The sequence below is a fragment of the Mesoplodon densirostris genome, chromosome 7 (assembly GCF_025265405.1).
Source record: "Mesoplodon densirostris isolate mMesDen1 chromosome 7, mMesDen1 primary haplotype, whole genome shotgun sequence".
Classification (NCBI taxonomy): domain Eukaryota; kingdom Metazoa; phylum Chordata; class Mammalia; order Artiodactyla; family Ziphiidae; genus Mesoplodon; species Mesoplodon densirostris.
In genome coordinates this window covers 73,715,814-73,733,105 of record NC_082667.1, presented here as the reverse complement: position 1 = coordinate 73,733,105, position 17,292 = coordinate 73,715,814, and the positions used below count along the sequence as shown (strand labels likewise).

Sequence of the window (17,292 nt, the reverse complement as noted above, 5' to 3'; positions counted from 1 at the left end):
TTTCAGAGAGGCTCCTTGGGCTCCAAGTGCACGAGGCACACTGAACTAGAGGGCCTCAGCTCTCAAACGGAGTGTTCCTTGCCCAGAATCCACCAGGAGCCCACGTAAATTTATTTCTAACGAAATCTTGTCCAGATGTATGGGATAAGGGCTTTTTGACTCTTGATTGGAAATTTTTCACCAGGGCTTTGGGAGAAAGGGATCTCAGGGCTACTGTTTACCACCCAAATATGAGCTGAAGTAGAAAAAACATTTAATTTAAACCCTCTATGCAAAGGAGATTTTTAAATAAGATACAAAACCCTAAGAATTTGATCAGGGCAGTGCTAATTGATAACCATATATACAATTGATAACCATTTCTACAACTCATTATTTATGAAGTCGTTAAATGTAGAATCTAATAAAATCCCCCTCTCATCCGTTAATTTGGGATGAACCAAGGTTTCCAATTCTCCCACCACATTCTACCCAATTAACTGTTTTCTTACTCATTTGTGAATCATAAAACATAATACACATCTGACAAATTCTTTTACAAAATGTAGAGCGGTGTTTCTCAACTTTTTTTCATTATCTTTCCCTCAAGAGCTTCTTCAGACATTAACCCTAATCGTTCAGCTCCCTCACCTGCCCCCAAAGCATGAGATTAAATATTATGGAGTGAGACTTTTGTCTGGTAGGGTTGAGCTTTGGAGAGCCAAACCCTTGTAATATCAAAGATTTTTTTCACCAACCCTGCCCCCACCCAAGAACCAATTTTCACCCCCTTGGGGCAATATTGCTCCAGCTGAGAACACATGATGTACAGCAGTTTTATTTCCTAGAATATTCCCTGTAGAAAGTATATTTTGCAGCTTTTTGATCTCTGCAAGGATCTCCTAAAATGAAGCTTTAATTTGGTGTAAGAGAGGAGCTTAAAACAAGGTAAAATCCACAGAAGACTCCCCTCCCCCCCATCCTAACTAAACTCTCATGACCATATTTTGTACATTCAAGGGAAAAGTTGAAAAAAAAGTAAAGACAACAAAATAATGGGAAACTAATTATGTTCAGTAATAGATGACTGAAATGAAAGCTATTAAATAGCAAGAGTAACAGAGAGTGAACTGTAAATCTCTGACCAAATGGGTTTGCCTCCACTAGAGCCATGTTAGGCCCTCAGGGTCCACATATATGCCTTCTAATTTTTCCCACTGGTCCTGTCCTAGTCTAATTTGTAAATTACCTTGGTCTTGATTTTTTAGTTTTTGTTTCACTGTGTATTTCCTATAGCTGCCTTAAATTCTTTGTGGAATCAAGGAAATATATATTTTTGTATGAAGCACATGCACTCCTACCTTGGACACCAAGAGGGAGCTACCAATTGACTGTTACCAAGCATCCATCAATAACCAGTTAGATGAGGTTCCCTAAACACTCACTGCGAAATACTTGAGGGCAGAAATCATGTCATACTGAACTCATAACCATAACACAGCAAGCATAGTAGTAGTTTGCTAAAAGAATAACCTAGAGGATGGTCTAAACTCCCTGTGTGGTATTTCAACAGAGGGACCAAATCAACTATTTGAGTTTATATTAATTGGTATAATACTTGCAGGGTTGAAGATATTTCATTTAATTTTTTTATGCCATGAAGTTATATTTCTATTTTCCTTCTGATATACATTATCTTAAAAATAAGTACTTAGAAAAGATTATATATAAACACATAAAGTTAATGAAGCAATATAAAGTGAATATGCTGGTGCCCTAATGGAAGAAAGCACAAAATGAAATTTCAGTACTAGAAATGTTGTTTTATGAGAAGAATCATAAGTTCTATATTAAATGGATTATTATACATATTCTACTAAACCTGAAGACAACTTTTACATATATGACATACTTAGGAAGTATAACTTACATCTGTACAGGTTGAGTATCATTAGAATAGAGTAACAGAGAAATTCCTTTACCATTTCCTTTTTCTAGCCTTGAGAGGCTGGAGTTATGTCATAGGTCCAATGTTCTTTTATTTTTTAAAGATCAGGTGAAAATACTTTCAAAATGTAAAATATACAGTCTACTATCTTCTGTTCTATAAAACATGGAACATTAAAAGGTTTTAAAATATCAGGTCTTTTTGGACATCCCAAAGTGTGTTTGCACTCGTCTTTAAAAGGGCCTCCTCCTCAGAATTAAAGTTAACTTTCACAACATCTGAGACACCATTTTGGCCCAAGACACAAGGGATACTGAGAAAGATTTCTTCTTTTATTCCATATAAGCCCTAAAAGGCAAAATTAGATTATTCAGTAACCTGATATGGAAAAGCAGCTATGCTATGCAAGAGAGCTTCAGAATAAGAATATACAGAGAGACTATGGAGCTCAAGAATCATTCGGAGGGCAGTGGAGTGATCGTCAACAATACGAAGAGCATCCTAATGTCCTATGACCATAAGAGCTTGTGTTTAATGACATGAAGAATGTGCCAGATGCCTTCAAAGGGGCCAAAAAGGGCACTGTCTATTTTACTCCTTACCCTTGTCATATTTCTTTCTAAGCGGAATGCCATGCAGTCTGATGAAGGACTGTGAGATCAAGCAGGCTGTGTTTGGTGTAAAATAATCAAGAGAACAGTGAAGGCAGAAGCAGGAAGTGGCTGCGCAGGCTCTGCTTTGTATAATCTTTACATCAGGGGATGCCACTGGGTTTGGACAACAGATGCTAACAGGTGGCTTCTCAAGCTTCCAGAGGTGAAGCCTCCGGTGGAGCCTAAGGTTCCAGGTACTCACATGCTCAGCAGGGTTTATGTAATTCCCCTGCCAGTCACCAATGGAATGTACTGCTGCCTTCCTGGCTACCAGCTGGCTACCACCTGGCTTCTATCCAGGACCTTCCATGATGGACAGGGCCATGGAATCGGTGCAGCCATGGAACCTCCCATCAGCAGCCCTGATGTTCCCTCCACTCCTGCAGCTGAAGCCAAGGCTGCAGAGGCAGCTGCTAGGGCCTGTGACAACCTGGGTAACCCACACGATGCCTACATGCCCACAAACCAGCCTCCACCTCCTCCCTGGAAGGTCAGAAGACCCAGTAGACCTCTCACACCTATCTGCCCCCTACCACCCATTGCCTTTTCTTACTCCAGAATGTAGGGTTGGAGGAGACAATGGGAAGGTCTTGTTGTTCCTCCAGGGGTGCCTGTAAAGTTACCAGGAACCAGCGTTGAGAAAGGGAGAGGCTCCTTGACCCTGGAGTGGTGCCTCCCAGCTTCCCATAATAGTTCAGAGCCCACAGGCACTACTCAGCCAAGCTTCCCTCTCACCGTCTCTGGGGCTCTCCTCAGGAGCTCAGCGTTCCTGTTGTACTCTAGTGGCCCACAGAGGGACTCCCTATCCACCTTTTCCACTGCAGTCCAACTCCCTCATTTTCGTAGCCACTTTATACTCAACCTCATGATCTGCATCAGAACACCACATGTCTTCTCCTCAGGGTCCCCTGCCAGGCTCTCCTCACATTCACTCCACTCTGGTCCGTGCCTCGCCATGGAAGGCCACTGTCCCACCAGACTGTCAGCCCACATTCCCTTCCCAGCCACATTCCAGCTGCAGTCACACTTGCCTGCCCCCGCTTCCCTTTCCTGTCCTTGGTCATTCTGTTGCTCCCTCTGTGTAGCACAATACCTTTCAGAGCTTTAACATGAGCTGCCAGGGGTTGGGTGGCATCAGGAACAAGGCAGCGTGGCAGGGGCAAAAGCCCTCCTGCCTTCCGTGCTAGTGTTTCAGGAATTTGCTCTCTCTCCTTTCACTGTATCTCTTCCTACTGGAAAGGGCCTCTTGGATTAGAACTGGAAATGTATGTCCATGCCATTGTGCCATTTGGGGGCTGCTGGGTAGACTGGAAACAAGGGCTCTGACCTCCAAGGCTGTCCTGGCCTAGCCCTGTGTACTGCCATGACCTGCTGCCCACCCTCAGCCTATCCTCTTCCCTTTAACCGTCATGCTTGGTTGGCAGTATGACCCCTGGATGCACTGAAATTTGCTTCCTTTCCTCATAGACTGGCCATGAAGTGAGGAAATGGTTATTTAAAGAGAATTCCCTATTTATCTGACAAAAAATCAAGCTAATATATTAATGTTAAATAAACTCTATTGGCAACTTTATTTGTTGAAAATGTGAAGTAATAAAAAAGAAGTAACTGGGAAAAAAGATTAAGAGCATACAAATGATTTTGCTCTTTATGTCAAATGTTTAAGTATTTCCTATAAACTATAACTCATCCACTGATTTGTTCAGTAAAGACTATGAAATTCCCATATTACTCAATCTCTTTTCAGGAGCATTCATTTGACACCTCCCTGACTCTTCTTCAGGAGCCCTCTGGGGGTAATTGCTTATTCTCCCACAGCCCTTTGTATCCTCAAAAGAGGAAGAATGTGGAATCCACTGTATACTCCTCACTGTCTCTTCCAAATTATTAATCCCTTGTTCTCTTAAAAACAAAAAAAAATTCCCCCTATTTTTTGAGGCCCATCTTATTCAGCTCTTCTTCCCTTTCTAATGACAGTCTACAAACCTCTTGAGTTTTCCAGCTCATTCGTAACAGATTTTGACATCAGCAATCTTCTCTCTCTGTCCCAGTTTGTGCCATTATCCTTGGTGACTTAACTGTCCATGTGGATAAATGAACCAATTCCCTTTCTTTCCAGTTTCTTGTCTTCTTTAGCTCATGGGACCTTCTCCCACCCCAAGTATCTTACTCTGAACCTTGTTATGAGGTTCCTCCATATCCAACTTATATTCCTTTCTTGTAACTCTTTTGCTACACCCTAAGACCCTTTGCCTATTTTAATTTTTATAAATATTTCTTAAATTCTTTATTACTCATTTGCTTTTTGTAATTTATTCATTTGTATGTAGATAACATTTAAGGGCAATGGTGTTGAATTTGACTGTGACCCTTTAGCAGAAGGTCAAACTCTTTTTTTTTTTTTTTTTTTTTTTTTTTTTTTGCGGTATGCGGGCCTCTCACTGTTGTGGCCTCCCCCGTTGCGGAGCACAGGCTCCGGACGCGCAGGCTCCGGACGCGCAGGCTCAGCGGCCATGGCTCACGGGCCCAGCCACTCCGCGGCATATGGGATCCTCCCAGACCGGGGCACGAACCCGTATCCCCTGCATCAGCAGGCGGACTCTCAACCACTTGCGCCACCAGGGAGGCCCTCAAACTCATTTTTAACAAGTATAGAAACCAAAACTGCCTACACCTCTATCTATCTCTGTCTTCCTCTCTTCTCTCTCCCCCTTTAACAAAACTCCACAAGTAAAACCCAAACCCAGATGAATTCAGTTATCTACTTTCTCCACTCCTGCACTCAGGTCCCTAGAGAAAACCACACAACCAAGCTGATCTTTAACTTTTGTCAAAATTAATGCTTATCTACCTCAAATAAGCATCCACCTGACAGTAATTCTGCCTTTATTTTTTGTCAAATTCTATTTCTCACTATCTACAAAGATGCTTTCAAATCTTCTCAAACATCTGACTTTTCTATACCTCCCTTGACTTTCAGTAGATGATTTTGTCTCCTTTCACTAAAAAGATAGAAGTCATCAGATGCTTCCAATGCCAAACCTACAAACCTATATGATTCACTACCTATCTTCTCTTTGTTATCCCCTATTAAAAAAAGATAGTTGTCTCTCCTCCTTTCTAGGACTAATACCTTCACCAATGCTCTGGATCCCACCCTCTCTGCTTATTACTTCTATCTTCAATATCTTCTTTACATCTTATCTTTTAAACAACAACAACAACAAAAAACTTGCCTTGCCCTGATTTTCCTCTCCAGTTACTGCTCTCTCTCCTTAATTTCACAGCCACTTACCTCAAAAGAGCTGTTTATACTGGCTTTAATTTCTCCAGTCCACTTAAAAGGTTCTCAGATGGAGGTGATTTTGCCTCCCAAGGGACATTTGGTAATGTCTGGAGACATTTTTTTTAACATCTTTATTGGAGTATAATTCTGGAGACATTTTTGATTGTCAAAACAGGTATGCTACTGGCATCTAATGAGTAGAGGCCCGGGATGCTGCTAACATCCCACAATGCACAGGACAGCCCCAATAGTGAAGAATTATCCAGCCCAAAATCAATAGTGCCGAAGTTAAGAAAACCCTGGTGTACTCCAATCAGAATTTTTCATTTCTATTACTTTATTAAACATCTGCTAAGGTTATCAATGACCTCTGTTACTTTATCTTCCTGGCATTTTTAACCCTCATTTTATATGACTTCACATCAATCAAGAACAGAAAACCAATCCTTTCATCTTTAAGGCATCCTCCTTTCACTTGGTTACCATGATTCCATGTTCTCTTGGTTTTTCTTTTAACTCTGGCCACCACTTAGTCACCTTCGTGGACTCACACTATAAACTCTGCTGTTAATACTGAAACTCCTCAAGACTCAATCTCAATCTATCTTCTCACTTTATACTCTCTCCTTAGGCAAGCTCGTTGAAATTCATGGTTTCAGTTACCATGTGTAAGGGATATCTACTGTCTTTGCTTGTCTAGTATCTCTTTCTCTCTCTCTTTTTTTTTTTTAATGTTGACAGAACCTCTCTCTTCCTTTCAGGAACTGCCTCTCTCCAAACTGACAAGTATCACAGGAATGGACAAGTGATCCCAGAAAGGCCAATTATCAAGAAATTAATATGGGTAAAGGGAGAGGCAGGGTCCTGATACTATAGGTTCTAAGCCTGCAGATGCTGGGGGCCATCTTTGTTGCCCCATGGAAAAAGTCCACATGAGCTTGAAGCCAATAAGAGTGAAAAGATAAGCCAAGACTGTGGAGAGAAAAGGTAGCTCTAATGATATAGTCTGAGCATGTGGTTCAGGCCTCCTTGGCATTTCAGTTACATGAGCCAATATATATTCTTTTTGCTTAAGCTAGTTTGGGTTGCCTTCTGTGGCTTTTAACTAAGAGTCCTAATATACACTTTTTATGCTGATGATGCTCATATTTATAACTCCAACCCAAAACTCTTTTATGAATTCCAGAAGCTTGTACCCAACTGCCTATTTCCTCTCAGATATTGCAAAGGCACCTCAAATTCAATTTCTCCATAACTACAAACATGATCTTCAAACCTGATTCTCTTTGAATATGCCTTTCCTCAGTGGATTATATAACCATTTATCTAACTGTGCAAAACAGAAGCCTAAGAATGACCTTTATCTCCCTTATTTCCCACTTCATTCCATTATCAAGACCTATGAATTTTACCTCTTAAATACAGTATAACTCAAATTTGCCACCTTCTCTTCATCTCTACTACTACCATCCTCTCTGTTCTGAGCTAATGCACATCCTCTTCCCAAGTTTACCCACCTCTACTCTTGTCCCCTTCAAATCTGTTCCATCCATCAGAGCCCCAGGAATCTTTTTAACAAAAGAAGATTGTAAAACCAGTCCCTTTCTTAAGTTCCTTTGGTGGCTTTCCATAGGTCTTATGGTAAGGACCCAAACCCCTTTATAAGACTTTCAGTGGCCTGACCCTGCTTACTTCCTCCAGCCTTATCATGTACTTCCCTTTGCTCCCTTTGCTCTGTGCATTTCAACCACTGACCTTTTTTATTTTTTTCAGATCCTCAAGTGCTCTCTACTTATATCTACCTCAGGTCCCCTACACATGTGTTCCCTCTGCTTGGAATATTAGTCCAGTCTTGCAAATTAAGTTGTACTCATTATTCAGATTAGGTCATTTTACTTCCTTAGGAAATCTCCCCTAACCACCACAAACGCCCCCTCCGCAGAGTAAATTCCCTTCTTGTATACTCTAAGAACTTCATAGTTTGTCATCATAGCACTTAACACAATGTGTTATTATATATTTGCTTTTGTAATTGTTTTATTAAGTTCCTATCTTTCATTAACTCTATGAGGTCTGGGCCTCTATTTTGTTCACCAACATATTCTCAAAATTTTGTATAATGCCTGGCACATAGTAAAGACTCAGCAATATTTAAACAAAGATGATAAGTGAAGATTCTATTTAAGCCTACCTTAACCATAGTGGAAACTGGATGCACTCTCCTGAGATTTTTCAAAATTGATCTTACCAGATCTGTCACAGACAGTCCAACAGCCCAAGAGGTATACCCCTTCAGCTTGATAATCTCATAGGCACTACAGTTGTGGAAAGTAAGAGAATCAAATTCATGAGAAGCTGATTCAGAGAGAACATAATATTTTTCAAGTATCTGTTCTGAAGCAACCTACATGTCAATACCACTCTTAAAATTTTCTCAGAGATGTCTTCTTGAAATTATTTATGAATAGGCAATAAAAATTTCTATATTATTCTCATAAACTTCATTATTTACTTCAAATAATAATTCGCCCTTCATTTATCATAAAGGTGGAATATTAGGTCATTGTGCCACTCAAAATGAAACTTCTAGTTTTAAATTTTTTCTTAAATATCCAAACATAGAGTCTGATCACCTTGAAAGTTGGCATATACATCTCGTTGACCACATAATATTGTTACTAAGGTGCCAGTGTAAATTTAAACTTTATATAATTATAAGCCAAGTTACACATTTTCCCCAAGAATATATTATTAAATCAACAACATACTGAAGCATGGGGAAATGTTCCTAATACATTTTCAAAGGAAAATAGCATAATCCTAAACATTATGTAATTTCTTATCTCAGCCTTGTAAAAAACACAATGCATTTTTATAGGAACTTTAGAATCATATCAATCCACCAAATTATTGTGATTATTTTTGAGTGGCAGGCTTACAGGTGAGATTATCTTCTTTTTTAAATTAATTAATTAATTAATTAATTAATATTTTGGCTGCGTTGAGTCTTTGTTGCTGCATGCAGGCTTTCTCTAGTTGTGGCGAGCAGGGGATGCTCTTCATTGTGGTGGTGCGTGGGCTTCTTATTGCAGTGGCTTCTCATTGCAGAGCATAGGCTCTAGGCGCACGGGCTTCAGTAGTTGTGGTACGCAGGCTCAGCAGTTGTGGCTCACGGGCTCTAGAGCGCAGGCTCAGTAGTTGTGGCACACGGGCTTAGTTGCTCTGCGCCATGTGGGATCTTCCTGGACTAGGGCTCGAACCCGTGTCCCCTGCCTTGGCAGGCGGATTCTTAACCACTGCACCACCAGGGAAGCCCTGGGGTCACATTATCTTCTTTATGCTTATGAATTTTCTTATTTTCTACAATAAATATGTATTTTATTTTTGCATTGCCACCAACAGCGATCTCGGGTTTGGATTGACAGTAAAACTCAAAGGACAAACAAGTTTTAACCTAGCTCTTAGTTTATATAGTTTTGAGAAAAGGATCCAGGACAAGAAACACAGAATGTACAGTATCATTATTTGTATCAGATGGTCTTGCAACTACCTAGGCACAGTTTCAAGGCCCCAGGACTGCACACAACACACTCAGTAGCAAATTACACTGATGTGTAAATGGACAAGCTCAACACAGGAAAGTTGGGCCTGGACTACACTTATTGTGGTGTCCTGTGATTTGACTATCAATCCAAAACCAGGGGCACTACTAGAGGCCATGAGGATTGATGTCAAAATTAAAAGTAACTTTCAGATCCTCAATATAACCAAGACTCTGTGGGGTAAGTAAAAAGAAAGGAAGGAAAGTTTTGCCTAGAGATTGATTGACTAGTGGTGTATGAGTTGAAGAAAGCTTTGCAGTAGATAAGTGGGGACAAATCTTACCAGTAGAATCTGGATGACAGGTTACCCTCTCAGGAATTAACAAAATCTCTTGAGAAAGAAGAGGGTTGAGAAGAAAATGGCTAAAAACATAATCCTTTAGTTGCTATTAACCATCCTAATGAAATTAAAACCACTGGGGTAAAAGGGAGGATAGAGAACAAGCAGTTTCAAGGCTAGTATTTTAAGACAAAAACTGACCCATGTTGTAAACTAAATGCTCTATTCAGAACCTGGAAAGACATCCTATTAAATCATGATGTCACTCCCCTGCAATTGTTAGTTAGGCACTGGAAAATCAGAGGCTATAATATAAAAGAGTTGAGTCAGTTTTAGATAAGTACTAGCAGGATCCTGAGGATTCTTTGTAACTATAGATCCTCTACTAAATGAACAAGGGGCAAATAATTTAATGCTGGACACTGCATTGTTGAGAGGACTAACTGGAATGAGTACTGATCTGTAATGTGTTGCAGTGTTTGGTATTCAAATCGTACAGGACTACAGTGGAAAACGTGATCTTAATCACTATTCCCTATAGCAATAGTGTTTCAAATGAAAAAGAAACTAGCAGTCCCTGTAGTACAATTATCTGGGATTGGGCAGACAAAAGCCTAACACTGTGACCTCCCTATAAAGATGGGCTACTCCATGACATCTGGAAACCAGTATTGGCTAAAACATGTTCCTTTGCGGCTGGGTTATAACTGAGCCTCCAGATCAGTTAGATTCCTGCATTTACTGGGAAATGGTCTCCAGTGGTCCCTGAAACTGGAAATATATAGTACAATATATGGGTAAAGGACATTTTTGTTAAGATATGAAATGATACTGTAATATTAATATATGTTTCATTTGCTAGGCATTAATTTAATCTCTTATCCAAAGCTATGTGGCATAACAAAGGTTTGTAGGTCCCCTTAAGGAAATTTAAGAAAATGAAACATACCAATAAAAATTATCACAGTGAAAAGATATTTTGGGATATTGACCTGAAACTTCCAATTGATGTGGAAATAGTTTGACTAGAAGAAGAAATAAATTTGCTTTAGAGAAACTGAACACACAAATGCATCTATCAATAACTTTAATAAGGTACAAGTGATAGTGAATAAAAGGGCAAAATAAGATAGTCCAATTAGTTAAGAATTACCAAAACATCTGGTGAGGGATTTTGGTTACCTATTGGATCTTATAGATCCTGGTGATTATAGGTGTATACAAGCTTGTTGTTTTTCTATGTGTAAAATATTAGGACATGTTTGTCACAGGAACTATGAAGGATATATGATACAAAGATAATCACCCAGGTCATGGGTAAATGGTTAACAGCAGGTATGGACCCTTTCCAAAAAGGCAGGAGTATCTGGGAAGATGACTTTGAGTTTGCTTTTTCACAAAACAGTTTTCTAGGTTTAAAAATCTAGTTAAATACTGGAGGATTCTAGGAAGATGGAGAAGTAGGAAGCACCAGGAATCTATCTCCCCAACTAGACAATAACTGCACTGCCAGAATCTGTCTGATATAACTTTTGGGGGAACTCTGGAGTCTTCTGAAAGCTTGAAGTTTCCAGGGGAAGGTTTGTATGTTAAACTGTGGTTAGTTTCAGCCAATTTCAGCCCTCAGCAGAGTAGCAGGGCTGTTTACATGTACCCAAAGCAGTTTGTGCACAGCCTGTGAAAAGCACCCTTCCTCCAAATATCAGAGATCTGTTCTCTAATGACTGATTACTGCTTCTGATGACAGAGGTGTAGACAAAGAGGGCAAAGCCATTGTTGTTGCACCTCCCCACAACTGCTGCAAGCCTCTCCCCCTCTGGCTAAAGTAACCTCCAAGGAATGTAAAGGGCAGGCACCCTTTCCCCCTTCCCTTAATATTTCTTTTTCCCCTCATGGGAGCCAGACATTAAAGACCAGAACATACAAAAGCAGTTGCATATTTGGGGGAAATTAGAAAGTAACCACGTATGCCCAGGGAAAAGCACAGGCCTAGAAACAACCTCAAAGACCTTAAGAGTACACCTCAGGTTGGTCCTTGGCACAGAAACAGACTTCAATAATCAAAAAACAAAAGCAATAACAACAAAAACCCAGCAAACCCTGGGGAAGGGATAGAATCTGATAAAGTTGTCATATATTACTAGATTCAAACATCCAGTTTTCAACAACAGCAACAACAACAAAAAATCACAAGGCATACGAAGAAATATAAAAGTATGGCCCATTCAAAGGAAAAAATGAATCAACAGAAACTGTCCCTGGGGGAAAAAAAAAACTGATGGCAGATATACTAGACAAAGACTTTAAAACAACTGTCTTAAAGATACTCAAAGAACTAAAGGAAGATGTAGAGAAAGTCAAGAAAATGATGAGTGAACAAAATGGAAATATCAATAAAGAAATATAAAACCTAAAAAGAACCCCCACCCCCAAAATTCTAGAGCTGAAAAGCACAATAACTGAAATGAAAAAAATCACTAGATGGACTAAGAAGCAGATTTGAGCAGGCAGAAGACAGAATCAGTAAACTTGAAGATAGGACAATGGAAATTACTGACTCTGAGGAACAGAAAGAAAAAAGACTGAAGAAAAGTGAAAAATAAGATCATCAGCAGATTTCTCACCAGAAACTTTGGAGGCCAGAAGGTACTGGGCAGATACATTTAAAGTGATAAAAAGAAAACAACTGTCAACCAAGAATCATATCTTATATCTGGCAAAACTGTTCTTCAAAAGTGAGGGAAAAATTAAGACTTTGCCAAAGAAACTAAAGCTGAGGGAGTTCATCACCACTAGACCAGTCCTGCAAGAAATACTCAAGGCAGTTCTGCAGGGTGAAATAAACAATAACTTGAAGCCATGTGAAAAAATAAAGATCTCAATAAAGGTAAATGCATGGGCAGTTATAAAAGCTAGTAATATTGTAACAATATGGTTATACTTACACTTTTTATTTTCGGCATAACTTAAGAGACTAATACATTAAAAAAATTAGTCTAAAAGCTAGTATTACTGTGACTTTGGTATGTAACTCCCATTTTCAAATTTAAGAAACAATTGCATTTAAAAGAATTATTAGTTTATATTTTGGGGCAAACAGTGTGCAAAGATGCAATTTTGTGACATCAACAATCAAAAGGGGTAAGGATGGAACTATGAAGAAGCAGAGGTTTTGAATGTTATTGAAGTTAAGCTGGTAGAAATTCAAATAAGAGTATTATAACTTTAGGTGCTAAAGGTAATCCCCCATGGTAACCAAAATGAAAATAGCTATAATAGCTATAGAATATATACAAAAGAAAATGAGACAGGAATTTAAATATTTCATCACAAAAAATAAACACAAAAGAAGACAGTAATGCAGGAAATGAGAAACAAGAAGCTCTAAGGCATAGAGAAAACAAATAGCACAATGACAGAAGCCCCCATTATCAGTAATTACTTTAAATGTAAACAAATTACACTCTCCAATCAAAAGAGACTGACAGGGCTTTCCTGGTGGCGCAGTGGTTGAGAGTCTGCCTGCCGATGCAGGGGACACGGGTTCGTGCCCCAGTCTGGGAAGATCCCACATGCCACGGAGCGGCTGGGCCCGTGAGCCATGGCTGCTGAGCCTGCACATCCGGAGCCTGTGCTCCGCAACGGGAAAGACCACAACAGTGAGAGGCCTGCGTACCGCAAAAAAAAAAAAAAAAAAGAGACTGACAGAATGGATCAAAACACATAAGCCAAGTACATGCTGTCAACATGAGTACATGCTGTCAACATGAAACTTACTTTAAAGCCAAAGACACAAATAGATTAAAAGTGACAGAATGGAAAAAGATTTTATGCAAATAGTAACCAAAAGGGAGCAGGGGTGGCTATATTAACGTCAGATAAAATAGACTTCAAATCAAAAAAGTTTACAGTAGGCAAAGAAGGACATTACATACTAATTAGAGGTTCAATAAAGAAAATGAAAGAAAATAAAACAATAATTATAAACGTGTATGCATCTAATAGTAGACCATCAAAATACATGAAGCAAAAACTGACAAAACTGAAGGGAGAAATAGACAGTTCTATAATAATAATTGAAGACTTCAATACCCAACTTTCAATAATGGATAGATCAATCAAACAGAAGGTAAGTAAGGAAATAGAGAATTCAACACCACAGACCAACTAGATCTAACAGACAAACAGAACACTTTACCCGACAATAAAAGCATCTACATTCTCCTCAAGTGCACATGGGATATTTTCGAGAATAGACCATACGTTATGCCACAAATTAAGTCTCAATAGATTTAAAAAGACAGGCATCATACAAAGTATATTCTCTGACACAATGAGGTGAATTTAGAAATCAATAACAGAAGTAACACTGGAAAATTCACAAATCTGTGGAAATTAAAAAGCACACTCTATAACAACCTAATGGATCAAAGAAGAAAGCACAATGGAAATTAGGAAATACTTAGAGATGAATGAAAATGAAAACATAACATAAAACTTATTGGTCAGAGAGAAAGCAGTGCTAAAGGGCAAACTTATAGCCATATATGCTTACATTTAAAAACAAGAGGGGCTTCCTTGGTGGTGCAGTGGTTGAGAGTCCACCTGCCGATGCAGAGGACACGAGTTCGTGCCCTGGTCTGGGAGGATCCCACATGCCGCGGAATGGCTGGGCCCGTGAGCCATGGCCGCTGAGCCTGCGCGTCCAGAGCCTGTGCTCTGCAGCGGGAGAGGCCACAACAGTGAGAGGCCCGCATACCGCCAAAAAAATAATAATAATAAAACAAGAAAGATATCAATCTAACATTACAACTTAAGGAACTAGAAAAAAAAGAACAAATTAAACCCAAATCTAGCAAATGGAAGTAAATAATGAAGATCAGAAATAACAAAATAGAGAATGGAAAAACAATAGATAAAAATCAATGGTTCTTTGAAAAGACTGACAACTTTTAGCTAGATGAATTAAGAAAAAAGAGAGAAGACTCAAATTACTAAAATCAGAAGTGAAAGTGGAGCCATTATTACTGATTCTAAGCATTACCCATTTACCAAGGCCAGACAAAGTCACTATAAGAAAAAAACTAGAGGCAGAGGCACCACGTGGTCCCGGGCAACTTCTGGGTTGGAGCCATATGCCACGGCCTAGCATGTCGGAAGCGGGTGAGGAGCAGCCCATGGAGACAATGGGCGCCACCGACAATGGACACGAGGCCACCACTGAAGGCAAGTTGCCGGCTGGCACCGGGGTCACGGCAGGTGCTGAAGGCGGGAGTGCGGCGCCCCAGGCTGGCAACCAGAATGGCATGGAGGGCTACTAGATAAACGTCAGCAAGAACGAGGAGGATGCAGAAAAACTGTTCATTGGTGGCCTGAGCTGGGATACCAGCAAAAAGGACCTAAAGGACTATTTTACCAAATTTGGAGAGGTCGTTGACTGTACAATAAAAATGGATCCCAGGGCTTCCCTGGTGGCACAGTTGTTGAGAGTCCACCTGCCAATGCAAGGGACATGGGTTTGTGCCCTGGTCCGGGAAGATCCCACATGCCGTGGAGCGGCTAGGCCCATGAGCCATGGCCGCTGAGCCTGCGCGTCCGGAGCCTGTGCTCCGCAACGGGAGAGGCCACAACAGTGAGAGGCCCGCGTACCACAAAAAAAAAAAAAAAAAAAAGGATCCCAACACTGGCTGGTCAAGAGGGTTTGGGTTTATCCTCTTCAAAGATGCAGCCAGTGTGGAGAAGGTTCTAGACCAGAAGGAGCACAAGCTGGATGGCTGTGTCATTGACCCCAAAAAAGCCATGGCCATGAAGAAAGACCCAGTAAAGAAAATTTTTGTGGGGGGTCTGAATCTTGAAGCCACTGAGGAGAAGATCAGGCAGTATGTTGGCACGTTTGAGGAGACTGAAGCCACTGAGCTTCCAATGGATCCAAAGTCGAACAAAAAACAGGGCTTGTTTTCATCACCTTTAAAGAAGAGAAACCTGTGAAGAAAGTTCTGGAGAAAAAGTTCCACACCATCAGTGGAAGTAAGTGTGAAATCAAGGTGGCTCAGCCGAAAGAGGTTTATCAACAGCAGCAGTATGGCTCTGGGGGCCATGGGGGTGACAACCAAGGGAACCAAGGCAGCGGTGGTGGTGGTGGAAGTGGAGGAGGTCAGAGTCAGAGTTGGAATCAGGGCTATGGCAGTTACTGGAACCAGGGCTACAGACCTAGCTATGGCGGCTATGACTACTCACCTTATGGCTATTAGGCCCCAGCTACGACTATAGTCAGGGTGGTACAAATTATGGGAAGAGCCAGCGATGCGGTGGCCATCAGAATAACTACAAGTCATACTAAGGCTTTAGCAGAAGTGCCCAACTGACCACACATACTTTGGATATCAAATGAACACAGTTATGTACCAAATTTAACTTGGCAAACTTTCTATGGCCTTTCCCATGTGCATCTTATTTAAAAACTCCCCCCTGGAAATCACTCTTCTATTTAGTATTTCCAGAGCTCTAGTTATTTTAGGCAAAGAGCCTGTGGTGTCTCAAGAGGCCAGAGGGGCATTATAGGCTCATTTTTATTACCAGGTTACCCAGAACCAGACTGGAGTGTCTGCTTCCTGCTGCCACTCTGCAGCCTGGACGTGTGGACCCTGCTTGTAAAGAGTAAATTGCATCTTAGGAAAAAAAAAAAGAAAAGAAAAGAAAAGAAAAAAACTAGAGACCATTATCCCTTATGAACAATGAGGCAAAAATCCTCAACAAAACACTAGCAAACCAAATTCAACAGTATGTAATGGATTATACACCATGATTTATTCCTGGAATGCAAGGATGGTTCAACATACCAAAATCCACCGATGTAATACACCACATTAAGAGAATAAAGGAGGGAAACCACATTATTGTCTCAACTGATGCATAAAATCAGTTGACAAAATTCAACACCTTTTCATGATAAAAACACTCACGAAACTAGGAATAGAAGGAAACTACCTCAACATAATAAAAGCCATATATGAAAAACTCACAGTGAAGGTCATACTCAATGGTGAAAACTAAAAGCTTTTCCTTTAAGGTCAGGAATAAGGCAAGGATGCTCACTTTTGCCACTTCCATTCAACACAGTATTGGAAGTTCCATCCAGAGCAATTAGGTAAGAAAGAGAAATAAAAGGCATTCAAATTGGAAAGGAAGAAATAAAAGTATCTCTACTTATAGATAACATGATCTTACATGCAGAAAATCATAAAGATTCTATACACACACATAAAAAAACTGCTGAACTAATAAATGAATTCGGTAAAGTAGCAGGATACAAAGTCAACATTAAAAAATTGCATTTCTATATAATGACAATGAACAATCTGAAAAGAAAATTAAGAAAGCAATTCCATTTACAATAGCATCAAAAAGAATAAAATACTTAGGAATTAACTTAACCAAGGAGGTGAAAGACTTGTACAATGAAAACCACAAAACTTTGCTGAAAGAAATGAAAGAAGACATAAATAAATGGAAACATCTTATGTTCATGGATTGGAGACTTAATA

General features: G+C 39.9%; 1 protein-coding gene and 2 pseudogenes across 3 annotated transcripts in view; 2 read left to right on the top strand and 1 right to left on the bottom strand.

Annotated features, from left to right (window-relative positions):
- Positions 1-2,110: 2,110 nt before the first annotated feature.
- LOC132494457 (L-lactate dehydrogenase C chain) overlaps positions 2,111-17,292 on the bottom strand; it is a 56,578-nt gene continuing 41,396 nt past the window's right edge. For all 3 annotated transcript variants that reach the window (XM_060105594.1, XM_060105596.1, XM_060105595.1), the window contains 2 exons: positions 8,058-8,181; positions 2,111-2,275 (listed from right to left, as the gene is read on the bottom strand). In XM_060105594.1, coding sequence (XP_059961577.1) covers positions 2,111-2,275; positions 8,058-8,181 — 289 coding nt within the window. The remainder of the gene's footprint in view (positions 2,276-8,057; positions 8,182-17,292) is intronic.
- Positions 2,369-3,145, top strand: LOC132493218 (WW domain-binding protein 2-like; annotated as a pseudogene).
- Positions 14,899-16,088, top strand: LOC132493586 (heterogeneous nuclear ribonucleoprotein A/B-like; annotated as a pseudogene).